This window comes from Euprymna scolopes, chromosome 35 (genome assembly GCF_053919585.1).
Source record: "Euprymna scolopes isolate OS-2025 chromosome 35, ASM5391958v1, whole genome shotgun sequence".
In the NCBI taxonomy this organism is placed as follows: Eukaryota; Metazoa; Mollusca; class Cephalopoda; order Sepiida; family Sepiolidae; genus Euprymna; species Euprymna scolopes.
In genome coordinates, this window is record NC_136516.1 from 76175898 (window position 1) to 76192749 (window position 16852).

The 16852-nt window shown below is 32.9% G+C and overlaps 1 protein-coding gene across 1 annotated transcript in view; it reads left to right on the top strand.

The window, feature by feature from the left end:
* Positions 1 to 1413: 1413 nt before the first annotated feature.
* The window catches only part of LOC145259953 (uncharacterized), a 56045-nt gene continuing 40606 nt past the window's right edge, over positions 1414 to 16852 (top strand). The window contains exons 1-2 of the mRNA XM_080117932.1: positions 1414 to 2043; positions 10113 to 10273. Coding sequence (XP_079974058.1) covers positions 1484 to 2043; positions 10113 to 10273 — 721 coding nt within the window. The 5' untranslated portion in view covers positions 1414 to 1483. The remainder of the gene's footprint in view (positions 2044 to 10112; positions 10274 to 16852) is intronic.

The window sequence follows — 16852 nt, forward strand, 5'->3', positions numbered from 1 at the left end:
TCTTTTTTGAAAAGAAGATGACGCCTCAAAATATAAAAATAGAAATTTTGGAAGGTAGAGATGCGATGTGGACGAAGCTACTATTTTGTATAACTTAATTTCTCGGTTCGTTTAACTTATCCTTTCCTTTCTACCGACTCTGAAAAAAAAAAAAAAAAAAAAAAGTAGGATTCCACATTTAATAGATTTAAACCAGAATAAGATATTAATTTAATTTCAACAGTAAAAGTCATAAAAACACATGTCCTTTTTTTTTAACCCCATCACTAACCCTAAGCCCGGGTGGCAATACGAAAAAGAAAATAACAAAAAGCAAAAGAAAGAAAACACAGAAACAGGTATGCATCATTAGAGTATGACAGGACCATTAAAAGTCAGTCCATTGTCTACGGGAGCCCTTAAAAGTCAATTTAAAAAAGAAAGCATTTAAAAATAATCTATGCATAAATATCAATGTGCATATGTCCTCTATAGAAAGGAAAGTTAGAGAATCTACATAAAGAACTAATAGTGTAGTTATATGGAAAATTTTCCGTGGAAGACAATTGAAGTGGTCCCAAATCTATAAGTGTCCCTAAGAGAGCTATAAGTGCAGATCCTCCCTAAAAACTTAAGCTATATCCTATTTTGATGAAAGTTATATCATATGTCTAAAATTCTCCAGGGAAGACAATGGAAGCGACCCTAAATCCTTATGTGCTACCTCTAAGAAAGCTATATGGGCAGAACCTCCTGTAAACTTTAACTCCATATATCCAATTTTAATGGAATTTAAATCATTTTTTTAAGACGTTAATTGTGAGAGTTTAAAATTTTTTTTTTTTTTTAATTCCAGTTTCTTATCCATAGATTTCTTTCCTCGGCACTAAAGCCAACAGTGTATGGCCGTTATTGAAATATCTTTGTTCCTATTGACTGCGTTTTGTTGCTTGTTCTATGTAATCCTAGGAGGTCCACTCTCCCAGGCCGTGCCTTTTTCCTTTGAGAAGGGGTTACTTTATAGCTAATTACCTGCGGCGCCGTTACTAAGGAATGCCAACGAGGCTGCCCAGTCATTTTTTTTTTTTTGCATTTAGAATGCGCTTCCTTTAGCTCGCTGGCTGGTCAATCCCACTTTCCAACCCTTGTGTCACATCTTTCCGCCGTAAGAGGGAGATAAATAACTTCTGACGATATTAAGGAAAGGAACGGAAGAGAGGGCAAAAAAAGAAAAAAAGAAAAAAAAGTAATATAGTGCTACTACTATGCGTATAGTGAAAGATAAAATAGTGAACATTAAATCCCAAATAACGTCAGGGTTCCCTGCTTGTTAAAAATAAAATAATACTCGCTTGAACGATTTATTAGAACAACGAACAAACAAAAACATAATGATTGTTGAACTTTGAGTCTTCCATAGTTTAATCTGGTCACATGACCAATTGTTATTGTCGTTAATAAATAGCAACACTTTCCACTCGAATTAAAAAACAAAAACAAAACCATGCCGGTCACGCGTTCACCTCGCCATTGGTGGCTGTATATTGTTTTAATTTTATGCATCGATGTAAATAATTATTTTGTTTCTGCGGATCCGTGGCGACTGTATTCTTCTGTCGATAAGAAAGAAAGTAACGAAATCCCGAGAATTAATTCGGCAGATGTGAAACAAAAACAGGACCAGATATCGGCATCGCTTTCCTGGAGGTCTCGAGTTGCTAAAAAAAATTTAGCCATCTTCGATCACCCGAAAATCAATGATGGATTTTTGTCCACCATAAACGACCAAGAAGTCATCGCTTACAAACCGGGCGATGCCGCTGCTTCTTTTGTTTTGTACACCCTTCGGGGTAAACTCGAGTTCCCACTTGGTCCGTTGGATAACACTTCTGCCTTGTTTACGGTCTACAATAATCAATCCGGCTTTTTGGAAACGCTCTGGAATTCCAACGAGGCCTTAAGATCTTTGACGTCGGACAAGACACCGGACGTCAATTATGTCATCATTCCAGCAGACGATGCCGATCCGGTTGGAGAGGCGAAGTGGTTGCAAAGTAGAGTCCGGTAAGTAAAGTGACTTCTCTCCACCCCACCTCACTTATTTTTTCGGTACTTATGCAGAATACGGACGTACTGAAATAATAAAGTTCAACCCATTCTTAATATGGAAGGGCATTTCAGTAACTATTCTGTACTTTCATCTAACAATTTAATAAACAAATGTCGGTAAAAATTTAATTTAACTTGAAAATCCTATCTGAAAAAAAACTGCTTTAGCAATTTCCAGGACTAACGTCGGTGCTTGTACAAAGAAAGGCGACAAATCGATAAAAATAACATAAAATAATAATAATAATAATAATAATAAATTTAGGTTCCTGCTTTCCCAACTAGTGTACTGATATTCAGAAGCTCAAGTGTAACGTGAACAAACATCTTGTTACTCATCATTACAACTTATAGCCTCGATAGTTCCCCTGCGCATTCTTTGGGGTGAAAATGGTGGGGGGGGGGGCAGGGCAGAATCGGGGGACATAACTCAGATTGCTTATTTTAGAAAACATTTTTGCGTCGAATTAATGTTATTTAGAAAGTCATTCTTAACGAGGGGAGGATATTTTATTTGTTGTTTAATTAAATTAATATTCGGAACTGATTTCTTATTTTTTGTTTTGTTTATTAAACTGATTTATCTCCCTTGTTTGATCTGTCACCTTTCTTTGTACAAAGTCCCCTAATGTCATTTGGCGCTTGTAGAGACGAGGTCTTCGTTTACTTAAAATTGTTTCATTATTTGATTGATTATTTTAGCGTTCTTGTTTAGTCAATGCTAGTTATCTCCCCTACTCCGTATTTTGCATAAGTATCCCTCCCCCTCTCTCTTTTTAGTTCGTTGATTTTTTTTTTTCCATCGTGTATCACAAGATACCCTCCTCTTTTCATCGTGTATCACAAGATACCCTCCTCTTTTAGTACACTTTTTGGCTGATGTACACTGCGTTTTCTTTTTTCTTTTCTTTTTTTTTTTTTTAAATTTTATTTATTACTTGGATCCAGTTTATGGCTGCTTATATGTGCTGTGTTAATTTTCCCCTTCCCGGTTGAGAATTATTGGTCAAAGTTATACAAATTTTTTTATTTCAGTCGCATAAATTCTGTAAAGCGAAATAGTTAAACTTGTAAATGAACACTCTCGGCTGAATACCCACCCCGCTTCAAAGTATGATTCCACTTTTTTTTTTTTATAGGCGGTTACGTGTAAATGCTTTAAACACTTGATCGAAATGATAATAATAATGATAGTAATCTTTCTAATCGTAGATTGAACTAAAAACATGGCCGCCCGAAGTGACGTCATTTGGGAAATGAAAAATGCGAAATCCGAATACATTGAAGCGAAATACGTTTTAATAATTTTTAACGAAGAAAAAAAAAAAAAACTTTAAAAATTACAATGTAGCGTGAGCAGTTGCGTAGATAAATTTAGCGTAAAATACCACCTCTCATTTCCAGGCCATTCTAACTTTCTAAGGCAGTTAATTTTTTTTTTACCGCTGCTGCTAACCTTACGTTCGGATGGCAAGATCGTAAAACTAATTGCTTAATAAAAAAAAAAAAAATAAATAAATAAATAAAAGTAAAACTCATCCAAAAGAAAATAGCATAAAATTTATATCCTATAGTTAAAAAAACAATTAGAATTCGATTATTTTTTTCTGAATGTGTTTATCCAGAATAATAATGTTTATGTTTTGGCATTGCTCACAAACACTTTTTTTTTCTGTTTCAGTAATAATAAACGGTAAAATTATAGCTACACATCGTATGCTAATTTACTCGCCCTTTCTCTTCAAATTCTGAAATAATATATATTTTTTTATTTTCAAATATTTTAGAGTGGGCTGATCAGTTTCCTGTTTAAATTTAATGTAAACTGATGATCAATCTTTTTCAATGTATACTTCTCGAGTATGCCACTAAACTCTTCCCTTTTATTCTTGTCGATATTTTACATTTTAGTGTGGGGGATCACTTTCCTATATTTAACATAAAAAGATCACTCATTTCTTAGCCTTTATTTTTTTTTATTTTATTTATTTATTTATTGTTTTTTTTTTTTTTGAGGAGGCAGGATTTATTTTGAACATTTTTGTGTGTGTGTGATTTGGAAACACAAATTCTCTGTATGTGCTCTGGCCATATCTTGCCTGCCCCCATTTTTGACTAATGTTCAAATGAATCCCTAAATAATTAGTTTGTCCATGCAACCGGAACTGGCACATAGCTCTGCTTGTTAATGTGCCCACCTGATTTATATAACATCTACGGACAATGCCTTTTCTTTAAAAAAAAAAAAAATTAAATAAAAATGCTAAAAACTTTTAAAGTTAACAAAACCAAACTTGCACGCTATTCTATTGGGCAAGAGGAGTTCCTCTTCCCAACCACATATATTTATGACCGACTTCCAAAATGATTTGGTACAACCACTTTAAAATATGCTAGATAAAAACTTAACAGAATTGTTTTGTTTTACAGATTTGTGAAATTTCCCACAATTTGTTAATTTATCCTAAAAAAAAATGTGTCTCCACCTATTGAAAAAATATTTTTAATTTTGTTACACATTTTTCATACAAAATAGTCATACCATGAATGATCTGTTTACATTAAATTTATAAACAAAACTGACCTCCTTTAATATCTAAAAATATATCCGTTTGAATAAAATTAAAAAAAAAAAATCGAATTATTGCTAATACTTTATGATAAGGTGAATCAAAATAAACTTTCTCTTTGCAATTTAACAGACGATAAATTTTCTTTCAATTTTATCTGAAAATAAACGATTGAATCTTGCAAACAGTTCAAATTTCATCCTGTGTTTACCTATTTCTTCCTTGTCATCATACACTTATTAGTATTGTAACAAATTCAAAATATGAAACAAAACTAAAAAAAGAACAAGTGAAGCATGCATGATCCCTCGTGAGTGTACGGTGAACGAGGCATAAAAAAAAATGACTAAGCCCCCCCCCCCCATTTAGCCCCCAAAGTCCCCAGAGGATGTCAAATCCTGCTGAAAACGAACAAACGGTTCAGTTTTAGGCCTTAACATATGTAAATTTGAGTTCTGCACCATGCAAAAAAAGAAATGACTAAGTCCATCATTTGCCCCCCCACCATTTAGCCCCAAAAGTCCCCAAGGACTTAACATATTTAAATTTGAGTTTAGCACCATGCAAAACTGCTAAATAGACATACACCGCTAGTCTCTTCCTCTTAGACAGCCCAAAAAAGAGTCTCAAATCTAATAGATCCTGGACTATTGACTAAGCTCCAACTCCTATCCATCCACAGTGTTATGTCATAGTCTGGCAAGTGGTTTCCAGAAAGCGATGTAAGTACTCTAATGGAATGTTCTCTGAACTTCTATCACTTGTGCCCCTTTGGTGTACATACTCCCAACTAACCCAACAAGTACCCCCCCCCCCTTCACTGTTGAGGTCACTAGATGCCAGAAAGCCTTTTACTCTAATAGTTTCTTTTCTCCGACTGCTAGACTTTTGAATTCTCTCCCTGCTTCCAGCTTTCCTGATTGTAGTATCCTGCAGAAGTTTAAATGTAATGTGAACAGACATTCTGTTGCTTAACTCCTGACAGTCCCCTTTTTGACATAATCCCAAATAGTAGCCACTTGCATTCCAAATGGCGATATTCTTTGTTTGGGGTGAAAAAGCGTCAATGCATCCATCCATTTGTCTGATTGTTACTGAATTTAATATTATAATGAAGGGGAGTAGGGGAGGAGGGTGTGTATCATAAAATGAGGTTGTGCATTCAATTCTTATGCTGGATAGTACATTCATTAACAATGTGGTGTTTCAAACTGTGTCTACTCACTGACTTGTCGTTTAACAAATATAAGTGTTAAGTAATAATCTATGTATATAAAAGGCAAAATGTGTGTATGTTTTTATGTATGTTTGCAAAAGGCTTTTTCCAGGGGCTGCTTGCTCGACTCCCTCCTTAAAACTTTTTATATAACGTCTAAATCATAATATTTACAAGTTAACAACAGGGGTCACCTGTCTATTTAATTTGCCCGACTTTGAAATGTTAAATATTCCACATTTTTTGGATTGATGCGTTTTCGTTTTTCTGTATAAAAAAAGAAAAACTTGATTCGAATAACCACCTCCCCAGCCCATGGCCAGTGGTTTCCAGAAAGCAATGTAAACGTTTGATCAATGTCGACTTTTCACCGTCATATCAGACAGTTGTTTTCATTTTGAGACACTCCCCTAATAAACAAGAGAGCTGCTTTTTCGATAAAAACTGTCCCACATAAAATCTTAACTGCTGAACAGCCATTGCTTACGTCATGTTTCAAGGTCAAACATCATGCGACTTAACTTCCTCGCACCTGTCAATTTCACTTTATAAACGTTAACTTAACATGCTTATCAATTCCTCTCCCCTCGTGACCGAGATGGTTAGGTGTTTGGCTTTTTTTTCCCTTTCGTTTCCACCTTCGCATCAAGGCTTTGGGGTTCAAGCCTACCTTCCTACTAAAACTTTTTTGTTTTACACCTCCAAACACCCGGCCATGTTTTGATCTACTCCCCACCCCCAACAACACACCTCCAAACACCTGGGCAACGTCGGGTAATTCCTCCCCCCCCCCCCGTTAGTCTAATATATAAAAGGCTGTGGGTGTGTGTGTGTGTGTTTTTGCAAAAAATTTCCTCGATCCTTTGAATGACAAATATCGAAAAATTTGGCCAAAAACATTCATTTCTTCACCCTCAACTGGGCAGTTTTGTACAAGGAGGGGTCGCTTTTTTTCACCGACATGTTAGCAAGTCATCATCACCATTGGATTGACTACGCTTAATTTTGACGCTCTTGACTTCCGGTTGCACGTCTGAGACATCGGCTAAGATGTTACTTTTTTCCCCTCCTTCGCGTTATGAGTTTAAGCCTATCTGCCTACTACCACTTTTTTTTTTTTTTTTTTCACATTTCTATTCACCCAAACTGCCTACTGTTATTTTGATCATCACTCCCCCCGCTACTACCACTTTTTTATCCCCCCCTCTCTGGGTTCCTAGCTACACCTACACACACCCGAGCAACGTCGAGTACCCCTGCTTGTTAGTTTTAAGTGACGGGCTTCATGAGGTTGAAGGTTCAATTCTCATGGTTGTTTGGTTGTTTTGTTTTCTGTTCGGATTATTTAATGCCATATCGGGTCATTTTAATAAAAGTTTTTATGCTTCAAGTTGTTTATATTTTCAAATACTGTTACATGATGTTTGATTTGGTTGTTTTGTTTTACGGCATATCAACCCTTTTTTGGGTTATTTAATGCTGAATATAGTCACTTTAGTAGAAATTCTCATTCTTCAAATATTTAAACATGGTATTTGGTTGGATTGCTTTATAGAGGAAAACTGTTTTTTGGCTTTGCAGAACATAATTAAGTTTTGCAAAAGGAAAGAGAAAAAAAAAACAACAATAACATCAATGTCTGGTGGTTTTAGGCCAGGAAGTTGGTATCTTTACAGCTTGATCTGGAAGCATGAGTAGAAAGACTTGGTGAGAGAATAGATGTAGTTTTTACTTGAGCTAGAATCAATAAGTACTATTCATTGTCTTCAGTTCCAGGAGGCAAAAATCCTCTTAGACTGGGGCAAATACCAATTTTTGTCCTAATCTATCGTTAGGAAGTGAGGCGGGGATGGGGGGCTTAATTCACCACGTTAAAAACGAGTCCTACTTTGCACTTGTGGGAAAGCACGTGAATATGAAACTTACATTAAAATACTGAACATATCTGCTAAATATTTGTTTAGTCTAAAATTTTAGTGCTCATTTTTTTTTTTCTTTCACAAAAAAAAGTGAATAATAAAACTTTTGTCAAATGATGCACCCATAGAATCCTTGTTGTTGCTGCTGTTATGGTAATCTATCTATCTATAAAAGTGTGTGTGTAAGGACACCTCAACCTATATACTAAAAGAATTTTTGATCTACAAACTTGAAATTTGGTATATAGGGTATTCAGACATGTTGAAAACTTTTTAATCAGTTTTCATTTGACAAAAAGATCTGCTAAGAGGTCAAAATTGAAAAATTAGTACTTGGGGTGGGGGTCATTGGATTTTTAAAAATCTGCTTATCAACTGTTTCATGACTGCACATGCGTGAATCGTTCACATGACAACTTCCTTTTGTTAAGAATAAGTAGGTTTGAAAACACTTTTTAAAGATCTTGGCAAGCTGGTCTAATGGTTATTGTACTTGACTCACTGTTTTTACGTTTTGGTTTTGATCTCAGCTCGAGTATTTTTTTTTTTTATTTACAAGAAGTGAACTGTTAAAAAAAAACATAATACTTGCATGTACGTGGCCTAGTCTCTTTTTTTTTAATTTTTTTTTTTTTTTAAAAGGAATTTAACGTTAAGCAATGCTGGGTACATCTGGTAGTTCCAAATAAAGTTTAATGGCACCAAAGATTTTTCAAGATTCATATGAGTCATATTTAGGGCAAAGTTGCTCCAGAAGAAACTTATTTTAATTAAAATAAAATGAATTCATAAAAAGAAAAAAAAATGGTTAGTTCCTTTATGTCACAGAATTCTTTCAAGCTGTAGTTTTCTACAATGACGACAGAATATTATTTTCAACTTTTAAGATATTTTGTACTTTAACCTTTGGAATTAATTTAAAATATAAATTAAATTATATAAACATCAGAATAACGCTACATGGATTAATATATATACATATATATATTTTTTTGGAGGGGGGTACACGCTTTTTCAGTTATATCACAGAGCATATAAAAATGAATAGCAATATAGCTACATTCGCAGTTCCAAGGTTTTATACAATCTTACCATTCAGTTCTTTCAGCATATCAAAATTTCCATACATTTTACAGACCTGTTTTGTTACACAGAAACAATCATTATTTATATGTCAATATTGAATTTTTTCTTGAGTTTATTCATTAAAAAAAATCAGAAATTTTACTTAGAATGATATAGACATGACCATACACTGTAGGAAAAGCATTCTATAGAAGAATTAACATTGTATATTTATTTAGGTAGCTATTTTCTTCTTTTTCTTCTTTAAATATTTTTATATACTAGCGGGGGGGGGGCTTTGCCCGGGTATAAAATACAGTTAAATATGATATTTTAATTTGTCCAGATTTCGTATATATTATTATAGAGTTGCGATTTCAAAAGTAAAAAAAAAAAAAAAGTATTTGGGTGCCATTAGCTAGAATCAAAGCCAGAACTGTAGTATTCGAAGCTGGTCACGTTACGAAGGTACCAACGTGACACACATATTAACTGATTAAAAATAAACTATGATGAATGCACAAAATGTGTAACAATTTTTTCAATTTTGACCCATTTTTGACCTTTTAAAAACTATTTTAACCCGCTAAAGACCCATAAAAGAATGGTCCATAAAAAATCCAATCATTTAAGGCTCCTAGCGCCTCTCTACAACTTGTAGTTTCGGAAGAGATAGTTTAACAATATGGAGGCAGACAGACCAACAGAAAGACATGGTGCCTTTTATATATTAGATTATGAATAAATGATGTAAATATATAAATAAAATATTAATGAAGAGCAGCAAACAAATATCTTCCTTTTTGAAGAAATTGAAAAAATCTTAATCTTTTGAGGTATTGGAATCGGAAAAGTGTGTGCCCATTTTTTGATGCCAAAATCGATTCTTTTAATAGTTTTTATTTTTTAGTTTTCTTTAGGACTTAATATTCTTGTGATTTGTATCAGTGATGCAATGACAAATATTTTATTGATTTTCAAAATACCAACTTAAATAAAACTTAAATAAAACTTAAATCTATAAATCATCCTCGACAAGTGTATTTTTATGTTTGTGAAAATATATGCACATATTATATGGGTTTTTGCAGCAAGCCCCCCCCTCCCAATAACCCTCTATATTCAGAAATTTAAAAAGAATTGGAATTTGTAATTTAGAACAGAATTTGTAATTGTATTGGAAGGGGGATATTGGAATCATCCCATCACTATTCATAATGTAACATTAAAATTTTTTTTTTACAACTGTTTCAGATCACAAGTGTCTGCTACTACCTGGGCAAAAATAGAATCCAAATTCCATTTTGTAATTCAATCGGTTTCTCAATTAGGCAATTGGATACCTGCTTGCTTGAAAGAATGGCGATGTGTTGACCATGGCTGTGGTTTCAACCAAGTTGTAATTCACTCAAACAGTAAGTAACAATTTTTTCGCTCTGTAACAATTAAGATTTATGCATTGTTGCTTTTCATGGTTTTGGTGCTTGAAATGATCGGCTGGGTTTTTATTACTGTACACATAGTCGAAAAAGTTGTCAAAAACAAATATACAACAAGTAAATGTTTTCAAAAGCAAGATAAGTTACTTTTCTACCTAATGGATAATTTTTCCAGTGTTTTTATTTAATATAACATGTTTATTCAGCTTGAAAAACATACAGTGTTTACCGATGTATTGGAAAATTTAAAATGGTGCCCAACTCTCTCTTTGACACGGTAAGTTTGGGAAAAGGAGTTATAAATAAAAAAAAACTAGACAAAATACTGTTAGAAACTGGTTCAGTATATGTTACCCTGACATATATTCTTTTTTTTTTTATTTTTAACTCCTTTTCCCAAAATTACTGTGTCATTTTTAATTTTCCAATACATCGGTAAACACTGTATGTTTTTCGAGCTGAATAAACATGTTACATTCAATAAAAACTCTAAAAACATATCCAGTTAGATAGAAAAGTAACTTCTCTTGCCTTTGATAACATTTATTTGTTATATATTTGTTTTTGGACAACTTTTTTGAATCTGTGTACAGTAATACAAACTCGATCAGCCTAATCTTGCTAGACACAAGACTTAAATTTGATATGAAACACCATTTTTGTGTCAATTATTTTATTGTGAATTGGTCTATAAGTTATAAAATTTTCTTTTTTGTTATCCTGCTCTCTTTTCCGACTACTGTGTATGTTAGCCAAGATAATACAACACTTAAAAAAGGGGACCTCATGTACGGAGAAAAATACTGTCAAGCACATGATCTATTTAAACTATGTCTTGTCTTGATGCAGCAATTGTACACTTGTCAGATTGAGCTAGCTTCTCCCGAAGGAGGAAGTGTTTAGAGAATATTAAATTCACAAGTGGTCCACAGTTGCTGCATGTATATCTTTATCAGGGGAGATAATTTTGTAACATTAGTTTTTCTGGTGCTCATTCAGAATAATACCGAAAATTGAATTTCAACAATTATAAAAAAATTACAAAATAGAAAATTTATTAATGAAAATGATACTGAAAATTAAATTACAACGAAAAAAAATCTCATCTACTTCATTGTCATGTCGAAATTAATAACATATCCAAAAATTACTAAAAATAATAAAATAAAAAAATTAAGAAAATTGGAAGTTTCACTTCATAGTAGCATGCATGAAATCGGGGTATTTCAAAATAATATTGGTAGATCCCTGAATCATCAAAATAATTGTTTTATTTAATATGTTTTATGTTGCTAATATCGACATTAAAATTAAATAGATAACATTGCTTTTAGTTGAAATCCAATTTTTCGATTTTTGTTATTTCGAATACAGTAGAACCCCGGAATACGATGGCCCTAGGATCTGTGTATTTTTTTCTTTTCAGGTTAAGATGTGGAATACAATGTTTTTCTGGCTCCTGGTTATGGTATTTTCCCTGCATTACGGTGTTATTTATAATGTTATTTGATTATATGCATGTGTATTATATACTGTACTGTATTTTGTTACTAATTTTTAATGCTGTATCTTGAGGTTCTACTGTAATCGCGTTTAAAAACTTTTTTTTACACCAACAGTTTATAATAGATTATATTAAAAATAGTTCACAAATGTTAGGTACGAGCAATTCTAATGGCTGCTTAGGTATGGGACTTGGTTTTGAACGGTGGTTAATCATATTTTTTAAATTTTCGGTTACTTTTTGATTGTTTAAAAGATTACAGCTTAAAGTTAATTTCTCAAAGAAAAAAATAGCATGTGAAATAAAAAAAAAATTCATGGAATAATTTTATCTCAAATCTGAAAAACTGTATATTTCACGTAAAAATTCATCATGACAAGTATCGTATTTACATTTTTCTGGCAAGAGAAATATGTTTTCTAGAATTATTTCCAAGTGAAGTATTAAGTTAGTCTTAAGATAATGAATTAATACAATAAATGTACTTAACTTTTGCTAAAAAGGGTAATAATTATCGAAAAATATGGCCATGGTAGCAACAAGATTAGTTTTGTATAAAAAAGAAAGTCATGGCGGCAAAATTCAAAGTACGGAAGCACATTAATGACATAATTTCATTATTATTTAACAATGTTCCGGCTAATCGAGTATTTTTTTTTCTCAGTTGCAGACCCCTTCCTGCATTTAAAAATTCATAAAAATTCAGGAAATCAACCAATTTTTATGAAAATTTCAGTATTTATTAATTAATGATCATAGAATACAATGAACACATTATGGTGTTCCAGAATTTTGACCGACTCTATTTTAAAGTCGAAAAGTTATGCAACTCCAAAACAGTTCTAACTCTGCAGGCTTTCCGATAGCTTTATTTCTTAATAGAAAAAAACACTTAAAAGTAAGTTAGAACACACACACACAAAAACTGATCTAGTTATGTAGAAAGATAGCTTGCCTTTGGAAATGTTTATTTGTTTTTTTGTTGTTGTTTTTTTTTTTTCCCCTCGTTTTTGCTTCGTCGGCTACTCTAAATGTGTCGCTAAATTATTTTTTAATAAAACTACAAATGTATTTGTAGTGTTGGAAGGTCAATTTAATTGACTCAATTAAATTCAGTGAATTTAAGTTACAATGGCAATTTATTCATTATAAACGTTCAAACAATTATTAATAGAATTTAAACTTTCATAAACTTTAAACGGCATAAATGTTAATTAAATTCATTAATTATACTGACAATTTATTCATTGAAAAAAAAAGTTAACACTATTATTTATTAATATCTATACAGAATTCAAAATGGAAAGGAAACAATTTATAATTATTGGAAAAATTAACACTTAAAAAATACAAACTTACGTTTTAATTAATCGGAATGTTTACGTGAAATTTAAAGTCGACTTTACACAATTTGAAACGGGTCTGAAAATGACATCGGGTAGTTGGAGGGGAAAAGGTAGGGGCAGAGTTGGAGGGGGCAAAACGGACAGGTTTCCTGTTCTTTTCAAGAATGGGCATCCGTAGTTTCCGACATGGAACGTTTGTATAAATTTTTCCATTTTTTAATTTAATTATTTTTGTATGTTCCTGTTTTTAAATTATTATTTTTTTAAAAATTATTGTTCAATATTATATAAAAAATGTTACGCCGAAAGTTTCACATTCTTGCGAACAAGGAAATTATTAAAATCTTGCATATAAAAATCATGCGAAACCTGTAATTTAAAATTTAAAAAAAAAAAAAAGGTAGAAATATTTTTTGCAATTATAATTTTTTTTTTGTGAAAATAAACAATGCTTAATTCAATGGTAATATCGGTAGTTCAGGAAATTCATTTTTCTTTGAGTTATATCGAATTCAATAATATCGACTTTAGGGGCTATTTTCATAATGTTCCTATAAAAATTATTTTATTTTTATTGTTACAAATTACGATGCTACCACTGAAAACCATAACTTTAGTAAAGGTATTTTTTGTTTAAACAAAATAATACATTTCCACCAAGATTTAAATAAAAATAATTAGTTCATTATATTCCTCGATCATTATTTGATAAATACTGAAAATTTTATTAAAATTGGTTTATTTCCTGATTTTTGGTGAATTTTTAAGTAAAGGGAAGGGTCAAAATGGTTATACATTTTGAGCGCTAGCATTCATTTTGCTCGTACCTAGTTTTTAGTACAAAAAAAAAAAAAAAAACACCCCAAAAATAACAAAAACAACGCCATTAGGATGTAGTCTAATATATGCTTTCTGAGATATGTCCCCTGTTTCTGCAATCTTCATGATCTACTCCCAAACATCTACGAAAAATACAATTTTCCCGAATAATTACTTTTAACTATAAATAACTTTCTACTCCATGAATTTTCATAATTTTTGGATATATTACAATTTTCGACATAACAATTAATACTGTTTTTGCTTAAAGGGACATATTTTTGAAAACTCGATCTGTCGCCTCTTTGTACAAGCGTACAGAAGTTGTATGAGTCACTTTAATAATGAATCATTAATTTTGAAATGCGCTTTTAGCTTCACTGAAATCGAGTGAGTAAATCTGTAATGATTTTTTTTTTAACTCAAGGGACATAACTCTTAAAACGATTATAGTTATCTCCCCCTTTTCTTAATAATTTATTAGTATTTTGTGAACAGTTTAAATTGTTCAGTTAACCTTTTAGTATAATTTTGTTTCTATTCAGTCCTAGCGCTAGGACTCTTTTTCCATTAAAACATGATACGCCCCCCCCCCCCTCCGTTAAGAGACTACTTTTTGTAAACGTATCAATATGTAATTTCGTCACCAAAAGTGTGTCTTATCGTTTTTTTTTTGTTTTTTTTTTATGAAATCCTACAGCATTTATTAAATATATTTCTCGTTTCTCTCTAATCTTCCATTATTTCCATGGAAGTTTCTCGACTGAGCATTAATCTTTGGTTCCTATTATAAGACATTCATAGCAAGAACTCGTTTTATCACAAAGTGTAACACGTACGTAGCAGCAGTGGCATCTCTATGAATGTAAATGGCCAAGCTGTGGCACAAATATGACGTCACAGCAAAATTGAAAGAAGAGAAAGAAAAAAAAAGCATGTGTCGACATGGCAGTTTTTTTCTTTTACCATGATGGCAGCAGGATGGGAACTTTTAAACAAGATGCAGGACTTGTTTATCTTCCAAACTTTTAACAAGATTTCTGGATGACCACATTCGGATGACTAGCTTGGAAAATGTATGTCAGGTGGCTTAGTGTAGAAACGACCAGTAATAAATGCCTTTTCTAGCAAGTAAAAAAAACAAAAAAAAGCACACTTGTGTTGAATTAATTTCCTTTGTTTTTATTTTTGAAAGACTTTCATTTCATACACAATGAATGTTGGGTTTGAATGTTATGTAAAATACAACATTCCAAAAGAAAATAGACTCTTCTTTTTTTCCTTTCATATGCCTAATGTAAGGAGGAATTTCCAAGGACAGAGCTTCTTTGTAAAGGCTTCCTGTCTGTGGAACATATCTCTTTGCCGATGATCGTTTTCAAATTTAATGTCGATACATTCTTGTCATAAACCATCCCCTAAGTAATCAAAGAGTTTGTATCGTTGAACTATGTTTTTTTTTTGTTTTTTTTGTTTTTTTTTACATAGGCATAACCACTTATCAAGGCCTAGAGACAATTCGAGGATAAGGGTTAAGAGTGTATAGTAGTCAATTGGACAATATAGTAATCGTTAGTAATGGAAATTCGGTAAATTATGTTGACTTAAGTGGAACGGTTCATCAAGAACTTGTTTACGTTGGACTTGAAGACAACCATATTGTAGTCAGCTGGAAAGCAGGAAAACGGAAGACAATTCCATATGCGTGCAGTTCTAAGAAAGAAGCTTTGTTCATGGAATCTACGTTTAGGTTTAGGCACAGATAAAGAGTGGGGAGAATTATTGATAGTGTTTTCAGCTAGACAAGTGTTTCTTGTGAAAGTTTGGCAAAGGGGGACCATAGATTGAAGCTCAGTCGAACACTTTCCATGGAAATAACGATAAAGCAGAGACAAACTCACAATATCTCTTCTGTGAGATAGAGGTTGCAGGGAAGAGAAAAGGACATCTCCTACAAGACTATGAAGTCTATTTTGAACTCTATCAAAGCAAGACAAGTCCTTTCTAGCAGCTTCTGCCCAGATGTGACAAAAGTACTCCATCCTTGGATGTACCTGGCTCTTATATAGATAGAGAATTGCATCAGCAGTGAGATATCTACTGGATTGATAGAAGGATCCCACCATTTTTCCAGCGGCCTTGGCAACAGATTTGATGTACGTGCTCCATTTAAGATCAGGAATACAGGTCAAGCCTAGAATCTTGGCAAAACTTGAGGCCTCCCCAAGACGAGAGCCATTCATTTCAGTTGATGCCAGATGGGGATCAGAACGTTGATGATGTAAAGAGAGAAGCTTGGTTTTAGATGCATTAAAAGTAACCAGCCACTCCTTTCCCCCATTGCACCATGTGCTCAAGATCAGAGGAGAGAATTTGGTCATTTACTGTCTTAGATGTGCTACCATAGATGGTAGTGTCATCAGCATAAATGTCTACGATGTAAGGATGTGATTTGGAAAGTTATTGATGTAGATCAGGAAAAGAGTTGGGCCCAGGATGGACTCCTGAGGGACTCCAGCATTAATACTGTGAGCTTCTGATTTTTTCCCATTAACTACTACTTTTATGAACCTATCAGAGAGAAATGATTTAATAATTGAGAAGACATTTCCAGCTATACCATAGCTGGAGATCTTGTGAAGTAAACCTTTATGCCATACCCTATCAAAGGCCTTTGATATGTCAAGAGCAATTGCCCTAGAAAGGTTGCCTCCATCGAGAGATTCGCTAATCCTAAGAGATATAACTGTAAGCACATCTGCTGTAGATCTAGCAGAACGGAAACCATATTGCATGTCACTAAGAAGGTTATTTTTGCTGAGATGGGTGATTACTTCTCTATTTAACACAGATTCCAGCAACTTACTCATGACGCACAAGAGACTT